This window comes from Equus caballus, chromosome 5 (assembly GCF_041296265.1).
Source record: "Equus caballus isolate H_3958 breed thoroughbred chromosome 5, TB-T2T, whole genome shotgun sequence".
Lineage (NCBI taxonomy): Eukaryota > Metazoa > Chordata > Mammalia > Perissodactyla > Equidae > Equus > Equus caballus.
The window spans coordinates 59,204,167-59,220,819 of record NC_091688.1 but is presented as its reverse complement, the minus strand read 5'-3'; the positions used below and the strand labels follow the sequence as shown (position 1 = coordinate 59,220,819).

General features: G+C 31.8%; 1 protein-coding gene across 7 annotated transcripts in view; it reads left to right on the top strand.

Annotated features, from left to right (window-relative positions):
* Positions 1-16,653, top strand: part of SYCP1 (synaptonemal complex protein 1) — a 129,725-nt gene that overhangs the window by 70,228 nt on the left and 42,844 nt on the right. For all 7 annotated transcript variants that reach the window (XM_023641375.2, XM_070267185.1, XM_023641376.2 and 4 more), the window contains 7 exons: positions 2,209-2,271; positions 5,208-5,270; positions 5,701-5,763; positions 13,479-13,595; positions 14,017-14,127; positions 15,282-15,374; positions 15,875-15,949. In XM_023641375.2, the coding sequence (XP_023497143.2) occupies positions 2,209-2,271; positions 5,208-5,270; positions 5,701-5,763; positions 13,479-13,595; positions 14,017-14,127; positions 15,282-15,374; positions 15,875-15,949 (585 nt within the window). The remainder of the gene's footprint in view (positions 1-2,208; positions 2,272-5,207; positions 5,271-5,700; positions 5,764-13,478; positions 13,596-14,016; positions 14,128-15,281; positions 15,375-15,874; positions 15,950-16,653) is intronic.

Here is a 16,653-nt window from a genome sequence, read left to right as displayed (position 1 = left end):
GTGGAATAGTATAAGTTACGTGACATGACTATAGTATATAACATAACATAGTCTGGAGAAAATTCTGCCAAAATGGAAAGATCAAGCTGGATTGTTGAAGGTCTTGACTGTGATTTTTCATTCATTCAACAAATAATATTGACTACCTACTATGTATCAGGTACTGTTCTAGGTGCTGAGTTTGGATTTCATTTGTTTTCTGGACAATGGTGATCCAATTAAGGTTTTTTATTAGGGAACTGACATTTTTAATCTTTAAGAATGAAATGGGGAGAGGTGAAAGGCACTGAAATCAGTTGGAAGGCAGTCTTGAAAGCTCTGAAAAAACATCTTGGAGACGAGATCCGGCGTGTTCAGGGTGATATGGCCGTAGGTGGATTGTAATTAGTCTTTGGGTGGTGAACATGTTGTAATCTACACGGAAATTGAAATATATAATGACATGCACCTGTAATTTATATAATGTTATAAATCACTGTTACCACAATAAAAAAAGAATTAAAAAAAATCTTGAAGAGGGCTGTGGCCTAGTTTAGTTCACTTACTTATTCCTAAACCAATCATTGTAGTTAGGGGATAGGGTAATCTAGCCCAGCCTGATCTGGATGACCACTCTTGGAGACAGATCAGCCTCCATCAAACTGCGTGAACTTAGCAGGATTACTGTGGAATTTACAATAAAGAAGTCTTTTTTAGGAAAGAATGGTGGCAAAATTAAAAACATAGGTCCTCTATAGAAGTGTTATTAGAGCCCATAGAAGAGGCATCTAATTCAAACTTGAGTTAGGACAAGCATCCTGAAAGAGGTGGCCTTCAGTTTGAAACCTTAGATTAATAGGAATTAGTGTAAGGCAGAGGGGTGGACATGATGTATGAGAAAGCCTGAAAGTATGAGAGGGCCTGTCATTTTTAAGCAACTATAAGAAGTTCATTTTGGCTATAAGGTAGCGTTTAAGACAGTGGTGATACTGGACAGAGTAGGGAAAGATGAAAGAGGGGAGATGAGGATGGGGAAATGAGGATGGGAGGAGGTGAAGGTAAATCATTTAAGGTCTCATAGCTATATTTGGGAGTTTGAAGTTATTGAAGAGTTTTGATATGAAAAGTGTCATAATCCTATTTACACTTTAGAAAGTTGTAAGACTATTGGAATAGTCAAAGGATGAGATGAATGAATATTTTTAGGGGCTTACAATGGACCAGAAATATTGTAGGTTCGTTATATATGTTATTTAACCAGAAGTCATATTATTGCTCATTTTATGAATTGGGAAATTGGGACTCCAAAGGGTAAAAAATTTTGAAAGGCTACATGACAAGTAATAGAGCTGGCCTTCTAACATTCTTTAGACTATGCTACATTTTTTACTCTCAAGAAGCTAGTTTTTTCTTTGTTTTATGTTTACTAAATTCAACCAGAAAAAACTGAATTTAATCGCCTAACTTGTATGTAATTCCGTACTTTAAAATTTGTGTCAGAGGCTGCTGCAAAACACTAGTTTTGTTTGTGATAGGGAAAAACATGAATTTGATGTTTAATGTAAAATAAAAATCCTCTACTAAGAATTCAAATTTATTTTACCAATGTAGAAAATGTTAGTGATGAGTTAAGGGAAAAAACCTGAAATGCAAGACAAGTTGTTAGCATACTAAAGCTTTCCAAGGTTGGATTTCAGTTTACCTCTTGAAACAGTTTCCCAGAAAGAATCCAAGTTGCAAATATTTCTCAGCTACTTTGCCTGACACTGAAATTTGTTACACTCTTCTTTTCCCCATCCACTACCTTATCTCAGACATTTATTGTTTCATACATACTTTAGCTGACCCTAAAATTGCTCATCTTTAAAATGGAGAAAATAATCCCTGTTCTTTGTATATCATTGGGTTATTACAAGGTTCAGATTAATAAATGTGTGAAATATGTATTTAAGATATTGTAAACATTTATATACAAGACAGTTTTTAAAAATTCAAGATAAACTGGGAAGACTGATAAAATATTGCAAAGTGATACTGGGCTAAGATAAGAATGATGAACATTAGCATAAAAACATTAGCAATTTATTTTAGAAAAAGGATACTGAAACTGGGAGAACTGATAACTATTTCTGTGGAAATATAAGACAACTTTATAATTTCTGGAAGATACTCATAGAAGAAAGAAATTCTGTTAACATTTTTAATCTGATGTCAAATAATATTTTTTAGGCTCGAAGCATTGAATGTGAAGTTTTAAAAAAAGACAAACAAATGAAGATATTGGAAAACAAGGTATTATCAAATTGCAAAAAAATGTTTGTGAATAGAGACTTTGTACAATATACGTATGACTAAATTCTTTAGGGCCAGCCTTTACTCTGTCCTGTACAAAGAAATCTCAATTCACCTTTGAAGGCTTTGAGGAATAATGTCGGATTTTTACTGCAAGTTTCTTTGAAGAGGCTCTACATTCAGAAGTTTTGCACAATGCTTTCAAAGGGCAAAGGTTCATTAAACTCGTCTGTAGCTATCTCTTCCCTTTCCCCAAATTTCATATTCTTAGCAGGTGCATTTGTTGTGGATATCCTTAGAATGGCAAGATGCTTTTAAAAATCATTCTTAGACATTTCTCCCATTCCTATAATCAAGGTTGCTGTGGGAAAATTTCTGTTCTCTTTATGTGAAGTGTTTTTTCTGCCTGAGTCCCCATCCCGATTCATTTATCCTTTCTCTACACCTCACCACATGCTTGTCCTAAACTTGACCTTCTATACAGTGAGTAGTCCTCTGGAAAGTATAATTCACTTTCTACAATTCTGACATCTAATAATCAACACCATCTTCTTCTACCTAGAATTCTGGTGAATAAAATTCGTTTCTATGTACATGGATTATTTTACTTAAAAACGAACTGTGATAATTTAAAGCCTTTTCAAGAATTTCTTGGCATTCCAACAAATATATTTATCTTAATTAGCCTTAAATTTGGAGATTATTTAAATGTAAAAGGAGTGAAAACTTGTTATTTTAATTTTCATTACCTTGTTCAGAAGGAAGAGAAAGTGAGATGGGACAGTCAAAATTACATTCAAAGTTAATAGTTCTGATGTCCTTATCATTAGTAAAAAATACACATTTTTTGGACTGTGTAGTAATGCCAGTTATAAAGATGGTTTTTTAGGAAAAGCTGAGTAGGAGAAAGGTATGGTCATCACCATTAGCTCTCAGGGGAATAAGTTTTAATGGTCTGAAGAAGGGAGAAATACATGAAACGTGCTTTCTCGGGCAAAGTTATAAATGGGTGATGCTTCAAACTGATATTCTTTAAATTTGTCCAGCATTCGTTTGGTAAGGCCAAGAAGTAACCAATTTTTCTGCCTCTATTGAGTTTTAAATTTTACATTTTTTATTACCAGAAGTTTTAATTAGTTCTTTTAAAAATATGTTTAATCATCTTTTATAGTCTCCTGTTCTTGTTCATAGTTTCAAGCCTTTAACTTTTAAAAATATGTTAAGTGTTTTAATTTGATATTCTTTGTCTGATAATTCCAGTGTCTGAAGTCTTTTCAGATCCAATTCCACTTTTTGTTCTTTCTGCTCATTGAGCCTTTTTTTTTTTTTTTTTTAATGATACCTTGGAATTTATTTGTGGGAATTCTTTGAGGCTTGTGTTGAAGTTGATACCCTTCCAAAAAGACTTTCTTGGGAGCGCTCCTAACCAGGAACCATTTTAAACTAAATTCTCCACTTTAAGTTTTTCTAGATCATAGAAGTAGTATGAATTCAGCTTATAAAACCATATAAGGCCAGCTCATGGCTACAAATTATCAGGAAAGATTTTCATGCCTTTCACTCAGTGCTGGGGTCAAGATAGACAAGTTTCCTTACTGTTCCCTTCTGTGTGGCAGATTTATTTCTTGTTTACACTTTCACTGAGTAGTTAAGTCCTTTGAGATTTTGGCTTTATACAGGATTGCATTCTTGGATTCCATACTTTTAGTGAGCTCTCAGTTTTATTTCCTATCTCCCTTACCTTAGGTAGGTTTGGCAGGTATCCTTAGGCCAAATGCTGACTTTGGTGTTAGCGCCAAACTTACTATTATCACTTTAAAGTGATAACATCAAGTAAGCAGATTCCTTACTTTCTAACCATTTACTTTTAAATTATTTTTATTAGAAAGGTGGTTCAGAGTATTTAGGTGGCTTTTCTGCCAAAAATGGAAATCTTTGATGTTTTTAATAAATAAAAATTCTGTAACCCAATAATTTCACCAGCTAATATGTTTATACCAGTCAAATTGGCATGAAAATCAGTAAAATATTTCTCACTTTTCTATAGTGTTTCTTCCTTAGTCTTCTTTTGAGTTTTTGCAATAAACCATTTGTGGGAGATGGGGCACATTACAATTTAGATAAAATAAATTACTTGTGAACAGCAGTGCCAAATATTATTCAGTTTCAGAACAGTAGCTGACTATTGACTGCACGTGACTCTTGCAAGAAGAATACTTAACAGAATATTTTATGCTAATAAGGGAGATTAAAAAATTTTTTCCATCGGAGTTTCTTTCTACTTTGAAGGAAATTTGAAAAATTAACATATCTGTGATGTTTTAGGACCCTTTAGAAATCTGTGCTGCTTTTATGGTACTCCAAATATTTCTTGGGCTAATACCTCTTAGTCCAATTCTGCCTGTGTACCCAGGTGACATAGTCCCTCAAAGTGAGATAAAAAAAAGTGGGTTAGCTGATATTTCTATAAAAAGAGTTAGAATGTAGTTAGGAGGAAATAGAGTACCATATTATTTCCCTTTCCCAAATATAATAAGTAAAAGAGACTCAGAAATGAGAAATGGGGAATAATGAGGAGGGAAGAAGACAAATTATCGTTATTCCTACCTCTGGCTGTGGCTTTTCAAAATCCAGTTAATATTGTAATTCAGCCTTCTATATAGGGTTGACCAAGAGGCACATTTTCCTTAAAGTGGTTGAATTCAAATGTTCTTTAAGTAGATTAAGAAATGGTAAGAATTTCACATTTTTGTTGAGATAACCTTTATGTAAATTCATACTTGTTCACATGATTTTTGACATTAATGGAATTATTTAACAACGTGATTTTTGAAGTGACTTCTATATTACTTTATGCAATCTTTTTGTTAGTCTGAAATTACTTATTTTGACTGGAATATTGAATAAAATAATTATAATTTCTCATAATTTTTTAGTGTAACAATTTAAGGAAACAAGTTGAAAATAAAAGCAAGTATGTTGAAGAACTCCAACAGGAGGTATGTGCTGATTCCCAAAATCAAACTATTTTTAAAAATCCCTACTTTTTCACTATAGTGTTTTTTTTCTTTGAAAGATTGGCACCTGAGCTAACATCTGTTGCCAGTCTTCTTTGTTTTCTTCCCAAAGTCCCCCCAGTACCTAGTTGTATATTCTAGTTGTGAGTGCTTCTGGTTGTGCTATGTGGGACGCTGCCTCAGCATGGTTTGATGAGTAGTACCATGTCTGTGCCCAGGATCCAAACCGGTGAAACCCTGGGCTGCCAAAGTGGAGTGCACAAACTTAACCATTTGGCCACGGGGCCGGCCCCTCTCTACAGTTGTTGAGAATAAGTCTTTCCTTTCCCTTTAGTGATTTCAGTCTAAGTGGCAGTGTATGTTTGAATCACTTTGGTACTAAACATACTTCTTTATTTTTAACTTTTAACAGAATAAGGCCTTAAAGAAAAAGAGTACAGCAGAAAGCAAGCAACTGAATGTTTACGAGATGAAGGTATTTGGAATCTTTATTCTTGTTTTTAAAATATTAGTAAATAGATGAGAATTTAGGAATTTTATACCCTTCATTTATATTTTAACAGTTATTTTCAAACATTATCTTTTGAGGTTGTGGGAATCAAACCTTTTAGTTGTAATAGAGTGCTCATCTATGATTTAGCTGTGTTAAAATCTTGGCCATATTTTGTTTGTCATCTCGTTCCCAATTCCTTGAACAATGACCTACACTTAGTAAGCACTCAATAAATAGTTTTTGAATCTTGAATGGAAAGCAGTGGTTGTCAGTATATTAAATATGTGCCTTTTTTGGGAAAGCAAAAATCTTATACCTTCTTTTAATACTAATTGAAATTAAAAGTATGTAAATATTGTGATTAGAAATGAAAACAAATAAGTCTCATAAACTGCTGGAATTACATATAAAAGAAGTTGATACGTATATCTTGTAATTCAGCCTTTCTTTATCTAGGTAGAATTAAAAGAAATATACAAAATATTCTTAGCAGCCTTACTTGTAGGAGTCCTAAACCGAAGACAACATGGATATCCATCAATAGCATCTTTTTTTTTTTTTTTTTAAAGATTGGCACCTGAGCTAACAATTGTGGCCAATCTTTTTTTTTTTAAATTTTTTCTGCTTTATCTCCCCAAATCCCCCCTGGTACATAGTTGTATATCTTAGTTGCAGGTCCTTCTAGTTGTGGCATATGGGATGCCACCTCAATCTGGCCTGATGAGCGGTGCCATGTCCGCACCCAGGATCCTAACCCTGGGTCACTGCAGTGGAGTGTGTGAACTTAACCACTTGGCCACGGGGCTGGCCCCCAGATCAGTAGCATCTTATAATTCAATAGAAAATGACTCTAAGATGACTCAGATGTTAGAATTAGCAATTCTTTCATGCAGCTATTATAAGTATATTCAGTGATGGAAAGGAAAATATGATTATAATGAAATAACAGATGGGGAATCTCAGTGAAGAAATGGAAACTTTAAAAAAGAATCAGATGGAAATTCTAGAAGTGAAAAGTAAAATATCTTAAACAAACAAACTTCAGTAGTCCTACTAGTAGATTGAAGACGGATGAAGAAAGTGTCAGTGAACTTGAAGCTGGATCAATAGAAATTATCTAGTTAGAGAAATACAGAAAAAAAAAAAAAAGGACATGGTACCTCAGTGGCCTGTGGAACAATATCAGGTGGTTTTAGATGTGTAATTGGAGTCCCTGAAGAAGAGGAGAGAGAGAATAGGGCAAAAGAAAATTATTTGAAGATTTCTCACATTTAATTAAAAGATAAACTTCCAGATCTGTGGTTCTTAGCAAATCCACAGTAAATAAATAGAAAGAAAACCATACCTAGGCAGGTATGTTTTAGTCAAAGTGCTAAATCTAAAGATAAAGAGAAACTTTTAAAAGCAGCCAGAGAAAAACATCACATTGCATACAAGGAGATAGTGACACAAATGATGGCTGACCTTGAATCAGGACAGTGAAGCCCAGATAACAAAGGAAAGACATCTGTAAAATGCTGATAGAAATAAACTGTCAAACCAGAATTCTGTATGCAGCAAAAATAAGGACATTGAGAACTGCACTAAATGCTAAAGAAGTGTGATAGGAATTTTTTCAGGCTGAAGGAAAATGACATCAGATGAATACTTGAATCAGTGGAAGCAATGAAAAGTGCTAGGAAATGGTAAACATGTAGTTGAATATAAAAAGCTATGTATTTTTCTTCTCAATTTTTTAAAGGGTTTATATGGCTACGTAAAGCAAAAAAAATTGCTATTATAGAGTTAATAAGATATAGGACAACCATAGGACAAAGGACAGGAGGGTAAATACAACTTTTGTTGAAAGATTTTTACATTATGCACGAAGTACTACAATATTAAGTGTTAAGTAGACTATGGTAAGTTAGTGATACACATTTTCCTCCCTAGAGCAGCCACTATAAAATAATGCAGAGACATAGTGAAAAAGCCAATAAAGGAATTGAAATGGAATACTAAAAAATTTTGATAAACCCAAAAGGAGAAGCAAGAAAACAAAAAAGAGACGACATGAATAGAAAGAAAAGACCAAAATGATATATCTGAACCCAGCCATATCTGTAATTACCTTAAGTATCAATGGGCTAAATATTTTAATAAAAAGTTAGAGATTATTAGTCTGTATTAAAAAATCAAGGCTGACCACTCATAGGTGGAAGTTAATATATTGACAAGGAGATCTGATCGGTGGTTACCAGGGAAAAGGGGGGGTGGGAGGAGGGCACAAAGGGGGAAGTGGTGTACCCACAACATGACTAACAAAAATGTACAACTGAAATCTCACAAGGTTGTAATCTATCATAACATTAATAATAAAAAAAAAGATATTTAAAAAAAAAATCAAGGCTGAACCATATGCTGCCTGTAAGAGACACTCTTTATTTAATATAAAGATACAAAGAAGTTGAAAGTAAAAAGATGAAAAAAAAGATATACTCTGCAAATAGTAAGAATAGGAAAGCTACAGTGACAATTTTAATAACACATAAAATAGATTGAAATATAAGGAGTTTTATCAGAGATCCAGAGGGGCATTTTATAATGATAAAGGTGTCAATTAATCAAGAAGATACAATGATCATGGATATATTTATACTTAATAACAGAGCTTTACAATACATGAAACAAAAACTTAAAAAACTAAAATGAGAAACAGACAGTTTCATAATCATAGTTGTAATACCTCTCTTTCAGCAACTGATACAACTAGTAAAAAATTGATAAGAATATAGAAAATCTGAACAACACTATTAACTACCTTGACTTAATTCACGTTTGTAGAATACTATAGTTACAACTGTAAATTCTTTTGATGTGCATGTAGAATGTGTAGCAAGATAGATCATATGCTGGGCCATAAGACAAGTCTCCATAGATTTACAAAAGATTGAAGTCTTACAGAGTATATTCTCTCACTACTACAGAATTAAATTAGAAGTAAGTAACCATAAGATATCTAGAAAAACCTAAATATTTGGAAATTATACAACACACTAGTAAATAATTCATGGGCCAAAGAAGAAATCACAAGAAAAATGAGAACTTATTTTAAACTGAATAATAAAGAAGTATAACATATCAAAATTTGTGGGATGCAAATAAAGCAGTTCTGGGACGGAAATTTATAAACAATATTTATTTTAGAAAAGAAGAAATGACCTAGGTTTTCATCTAGAAACTGAAAAAAGGTGAGCAAATTAAACCCAGAGAAAGTAGATAAAAGGAAATAAAAATAAGAAGAGAGATCCAAGAAATAAAAAAGAGACAAAAAATTAATGAAGTCAAAAGTTGATTCTTTGAAAAATATTAATAAAATTGAGAAGCCCTTAGCAGGATTGAATACAAAAAGAGAGAATAAAATTCACTAAAGGCAGGAATGAAATAGAACATTATTAACATACACACTATAAATATTAAAAGATAACAAGGGGATGTCATGAACAACTTTATGCCAATAAATTTGAAACCTAGGTGAAATGGGCTAATTTCTTGGAAAACCCAATTTACTAAAACTGACACAAGATGAAAGGGAAAATCTGAAGAGCCATGTATCAGGAAAATTGAATCTGTTATTAAAAATGTCCTGGAGAAAAATCCAGATTTGGAAGGTCTCACTGGTAAATTCTAACAAACACTTCAGGAAGAAATAATACCAGTCTTTCACAAACTCTTCCAAGAAATAGAAGAGGGAGAATAATTCCCAACTAGTTTTTTGATACTAAATCCTGACAAAGACATTTACAAGAAAATAAAATTACAGACCAATATACCTTATAAATATGGATATAAAATCCTTAACAAAATATTAGTAAAGCTAATCTAGTGATATGTTAAAACCATATTACATTGAACAAGTGGGGATTTACCTTAGGAATGTAAGATTGGCTTAAGATTTGAAATTCTCAAATTTTTGAAATTATCAAATACTTTATTCTATTAAGTAATAAAAGAAAAATTATATAATCATCTCAATGGTTGCAGAAAAGCATTTGACAAAATTCAATACTCATTCTTGATACAAATTTTCAATAAACTAGGAATAGAAGGAGACTTCCTCAGTCTGATACAGAACAGCTACAAAATACCTAAAACTAGCATCATGCTTAATTATGATAGGCCAAATTCTTTCCCTTTAACATCAAGAACAATGTCTGCTCTTCAACATTATATTGGAAGTTCTAGCTAGCACATTAAGACAAAAAGAAATAAAAGGTATATAGATTGGAAAAGAATATGTAAAACTGTCTCTTCTTAAGTGATGTGATTGTCTACATTGAAAATTCTAAGGTTTTTACAAAGGCGGTAGTATACTAGTGAGTGAACTTGGCAAAGTCATAGGACACAACGTCAATTGCCAAAAATCAGTTGTCTTTCTATATATAAATACAGCTACTAACTGAAAAATGAATTTTAAAATACAATGCCACTTAACAGTAGTATCAAAATCCATATAATAGAGATAAATTAAATAAAATATGTGGAAGACTCATGCACACAAAAGTACCAACATTGCTGACACAAATTAAAGAAGACCTAAGTAAGTACATATGTATCATGTTCATTGATTGGATACCTTAATATCTTTAAGATGTCAGATTTTCCCAAATTGGTCTAGAGATTCCATCAATCCCCATCATAATTCCAGCACTTTTTTTCTAATTTATAGACCTTGACAAGCTGCTTGTAAATGTATATGAATGTTCAAAGGACACAAGAATTTTGAAAAAGCAGAATCAGGTTGGAGGATTTAGGCTCCCTGATTTGAAGATTTACTATAAAGCTACAGTAATCAAGACAGTATACTATTATGAGGATAACAAAGAGATCAATGGACTGTCATAGAAAGTTCAGAAATAGACTAATTGACATGTGATTGATGGATTTTCAGCAAAGATGCCAAAAAAATTCAATGGGAGAAATGAAAGTCTTTTCAACAAGTGTTCTAGAATAACTGGATATACGTATGGGAAAGTAAAAAACCTCGACTCCTACTTTAAACAATAGACAAAAGTTAATTTTGAATGGGTTATAGACATAAAATCTTAAACTCTAAAGCTTCTGGAAGAAAACATAGGAGAGTATCTTTATGGCCTGGAAGTTAGCAAAGACTTCTTAGGAAGGGCACAGAAAGCAATATTCATAAAAAATATGATAAATTAGACCTCATCAAAATCTCAAAGATCTGCTTATCAAGAGGCATCATTAAGAAAATAAATAGACAAGGTACAAAGAAGGTGAAAATACTGACAAAAAACACATTTATTTGAAAGACAACATATATCCGGAATATATAAAGAACTCTTAAAACTCAACACTAAAAGATTCAAAATGGGGAAAAGACAACAACAAACAAAAAGCCTGATTAAAAAATGGGCAAAAGACTTGAATAGACATAGTTAATAAAGAACTCCTATACATCATAAAGTAACTGATGAAGCAAGCAAATAGATAAATGGGTGAAAGACATGAATAGAGATTTCACAGGACAGAAAACATCAGGAGTTAAACGTATTACATAATTTTTAGGAAAATGTAAATTTAGTGACAAGACTTCAGTCAAATATTTTTGTCTGATGCTATCAGCTGTTGATAAGGGTGTGAAGCAGGCAAAACTCATAATATTGTTTCTAGGAATTTAAATTGGCATATGTACTTTGGAAAATAATGTCATTATCTGGTAAAGGTGAACATGCAGCCTGCCCTATGACCCAGCAATTCCAATTCTAGGTATCTACTGCAGAGAAATTTTACACGCTTACACTGGGAGATGTTTACAAGAACATTCACAGCGTTATTGTGTATACTAATCCCATATTGGAGACAATTGAATACATTAATAAACCATAGTATATTCATACCATGTTACACTACTTAGTGAAAATGAAGGAACTGTGTTTACACACATAAATACCTGAAACATACTGCTGAATGAAAAATGCAAGACACAAAAATATGTATACTATGAAAACATTATGTAAAATTCAAAACCAAAAAACTCTGAAATATTGATACATAGTTGTGCAGTAAAGCTATAAAGAAGAGCAAGGGAATAATGAATATTAAATTAAGAATCTTTGTTACACTTGAGGAGGTAGAAGGGGAAAACTAATGAAGAGAGGCACTCAGAAGCCTTTATCAATGTTGATAATGTTCTGTGTCTTAAAGTTGGTTGATTCATGGGTACAGAATACAGTCTGATTAATTGTTAAATTAAGCATACTTCCCTTTCCCAGTTCCTGTCCTTGCTTATACCCCCTCCTCAGTTCTAATTCAGCCCTTAGGTAATAAGTGATTTTGGAAGGTGGATGCTAATTAAGAGTCCTCTTTCTTTTGAAAATTACTGTATTTGAGTCATATCTACATGACTCAGTAAATATCCGTACAAAGTAAATGAAAACAATTGGAATTGAAGGTGTTGATTATTTACAGAAAATTAATCTCATTGAGTATGCTTTTCGATGAAATCTGTTTTGTCTATTTTTCTTTAGTTGATTATGCTTTTAGTGTCATTTCCAAATCCATTGTTGTGAATGTTAACTCCTATTTTCTTCTAAGATTTATAGTTTTAGCTATTGCGTTTAGATCTTTAATCTGTTTGAGTTAATTTTTTTACATGGTGTCGAGGTAAGGGTCCAACTTCATTCTTTTCTATGTGAATATCAGTTGTTTCAGCAGGATTTGTTAAAGAAACTATTCTTTAACAAATTCTATTCATCAAAGGACACTAGCAAGAGAGTGAAAAGATAACCCATAGAATGGGAGAAAATATTTGCAAATCCTATATTTGGTAATGATCTAGTATCCAGAATATATAAAGAACACTTCCACTTCAACAACAAATACCAGTCACTGAAGGACACATACTGCATGATTCCACTTATATGAGGTACCTAAAATGGTCAGACTCATAGAAGCAGAGATTAGAATGGTGATTACCAGGGACTGGGGGGAGGGGGAAGTGGAGAGGCGTTATTCAATTTGTATAAAGTTTTGGTTATGCAAGATAAATTAGTTCTAGAGGTCTACTGTACAGCATAGTGACTATAGTCAGCAATACTGTATTGTGCATTTAAAAATTTGTTAAGAGGGTAACTCTCATGTTAAGTGTTCTTATGACAAAACCAAAAAACAAAGGAAACTTTTAGAGGTGCTGGATGTGTCTATTACCTTAGTTGTGGTGATGGTTTCATGCATCATATGCATATGTCCAAACTCATTAAATTGTATAATTAAATGTGTGTGGTTTTTTTGTTTATCAATTATACTTCAATACAGCTGTTTTTTTTAAAAAAAGAATGTTTTTTCTTTGAATCACATGGGTGTTCTGTCCAAATGGAATAGTTACTTTTTGTAACAAAAGATACTGAACGAAGACTAAGCAATTTAAATATTGTTGATAAATTCATTAAAAATAAAAATATGGCTGCCTTTAAAATATTGCTTGTCAAGACTAACTACATATTTTATGGGAGAAGATAGATTTTGTGAAAAATAAAGCACATCACATCATATGAAAAATGTAAGGAAAATGACCCAACCATAATTTACATGAATAGGTAGTCTTTTAATGTTCATAAAACCACAAAATGAATACAGAATATTTTAAAATAATCCTCAGCATTTACTAATGTTCATGCTATTTTCTTTACTTAAAGGTCAGTAAATTAGAGCTAGAACTAGAAGGTGCCAAACAAAAATTTAGAGAAATGACTGACAGCTATCAAAAAGAAATTGAGGACAAAAAGATATCAGAAGAAAATCTTTTGGGAGAGGTAGGAAAAACTAAATATGTTTGAGAATTTGTTATGCTAAAACTCTATATTTGTTTATTAGTATTTTAAGAGAAAACTAATAATTCTTAATGTTTAAATTATGATTTTGATCTAATAAATTTATATTAGGGACAATTAATTAGTTTCTTAAGAAGATAAAAATATCCTTGTTATTCTAAGTATTTGAGTATTGAGTAGTGTATAATTATTTTGAAAAGATTAAATGATCATTACGGTGTTATACTGTCATTCTCACTTGATAGATCAAAACATCCTGAAATAAACCAAAACACTAATGCGTTTTCTACTTGCTTTTCTAATTTTCTCATGTTTGATTTCTGTGTTTTATGTGGTCTTCACATTTAGGTTAAATTTTTTTTTGTGCATTAATTTTAAGAAACGCTTTTCATTTATTTGAAAGGTTGAGAAAGCAAAAGTAATAGCTGATGAAGCAGTAAAATTACAGAAAGAAATTGATTTACGATGTCAACATAAAATAGCTGAAATGGTAGCACTTATGGAAAAGCATAAGGTAATTTTTTTCTTTTCTAATGTGTAATGAAAATTATTAATCAGAGCTTTATTTAAACATAAAAATGGTGAAATCAAGGTAGCACTCTGATTTGTCAGAGAGAATTATTGTCTATGCAACAATGACTAGTTATAGTTGGAATACCCTTGATCTTCCGTTTCTCAAAGTTTGATCTTAACCAAACAAAGCTGAGCTTGGGTGTCACTTCCTTGAGGAAATCTCTTCTCATCATCTATGATGGATGGAAGTAATCACTTTTTCTGAATTTTACCTAGTTGCCTCTTACAGTACTTTCCACCTTATATTTATTCAAGTACGTACCCAGGACATTTATCTCATTAATATTTGTATCCTCTACATGTGGCTAACACATACTAGCCTAAACGAATTTTTGTCAATGGAATAAATAGATGAAAGGCTTAATTTTTGTTGTGTTTGCAGGTGTGCCCTATTTTTTTATTGTTGTTTTAAAATAATCATTTTGTTAGGGAATTAAGCCTTATTCTCTTCAAGATTTGAAGAGTAGGTGGGTTATACCTACCTATTCATCTTTAAAATTTGTTGCTGGGATATAACATTATTATGAGGTAGCCAGTGAGGATTTGAAAAAATATTTTAAGTGACATTTGAACTCATAGATTTAAACATATTTGGTATGTCTCAGTGTAGTTCAGTTTTCATCCTTGTTTATACTCAAATTGTCTCATCTTTGGCCAGTGGGAGCCTCTTTAAAGTGGCTGGCAAGTCCTTTGACTTGACCCTAATAGTCTCTGATAGCTTTCTTCCTTTCTGTGATGACAAAATGTTCAAGACTCATCTTGTGTTTCTTGCCCAAGATCTGGAATCAGCCGCTTTTCTAAGAGGTTCTGGTGTTTCTAGCCTATTTTTTAAATTGTGAAATTCAGTGATTCTAATTAAAAAGAATTATTTCTTGCTCTTGTGTTAGATTATTTTCAAGACTGTTATCTATGTTTCATTGTTTATGTTTGATTAAACATATAATTGAAAAATTAAAAATATATGTTCAAATATATATATTACTGAATTCATAAGCATCATTTTCTGAAAATATTAAATCATAAAGATATTGGCCTTATTAAGAGATAATCTATTTGGGGTCTAATCTACCTAAATGTTTTCTCTGTTTAATGTAGCACCAATATGATAAAATCGTTGAAGAAAGAGACTCAGAGTTAGGACTTTATAAAAGCAAGGAACAAGAACAGTCATCAATGAAAGCATCTTTGGTGAGATAAAGAACAAATAGCAGTAAAAGCCAATTTTCATGTCAGTATGGCTGGTGGTAAAGAATAATATTAAATAAAACCATAATGTTTGAGCTATAGAATCAAAGAATCTTAGATCTGAAAGGGAACTTATAGAACTTATAGTTAAGTGGTTTTCCAATATAGTTTTTGAAATGGTGGTATGAACTCTTTCTAAAATGAAAAGCAATAAACTACAGTTAAGATAAGTTTGGAGCTCTGAGATTAGGAGAGGATGAAGAGGAGAGATACAATAGTATTAAATATTTCTTTAGAGAAAATTATGAAAAGTTTATCTAAATGAAATCTTTAGTTATGTTCCACTAGCAGCTTTCATATTAGTGGGCTTTTAAAGTGTATATATTTTATGAGTGAATTTGTTTCTCTATAAAACTAAGTTTATTTGTAATCCTACTTTGCATTTTCATTGTCATGAGAAATATATGGATGCACTTATAGACTTCATGTTTCTTTTTCTTTAGGAGATTGAACTATCCAATCTCAAAAATGAACTTTCATCTGTCAAGAAACAACTTGAAATAGAAAGAGAAGAAAAAGTAAGTTTTGTGACATTATAGATAAAGTAATTGTAAGGTTAGGTGCAACTTCACATTTTTATAAGTGTGTCATATTAGAAAATAATATGATAAATTTGGGCAACTAGGGATTAGCTTTTTTTCCCCACAAAAGTATTTAGCATATTCCCTTGTTTAAATATTAAACACATATATATGTACACTTTAAGAGTAGGCGTGCTTTTAGATACACTATAAGTATTTGAGAAATATTATCTCATATATTATAAAATGCTTATATATTTAGATGTGTTTTTTTAGCTGTTCATCATGTTTCAGAAAAAAATGCTTTATATTTCTATGGTGTTTTGAAATTTGTAAAGTGAATTGACTCACACTTTAAAATGACAAATACTGTTTATCCTTTTTTGCTTCCTATACAACAGGCACTGTGCTTAGTACCCTACTCCCATCTAACTTAATCTTTACAACAATATGATAAAAATACTTATTATCTTCATTTTTACAGAGGTTAGGTTAAGATCACAGAGTGAAAATGTAAAATGGCTTAGAAATTAAACCTAAGTCTATTTTGCATGAGTCCAAATCCTGTTCTCTTCATTACTCTGCAACAACCTAGATAATGTGCACTTTCAATTTCAAGCCTTTCTGCATTTGTTCACTTTGTTTCTTGCATTTAATTCCTTTCTTCCTTTTATGGAAAATCTCACACATCTTTCACCTTG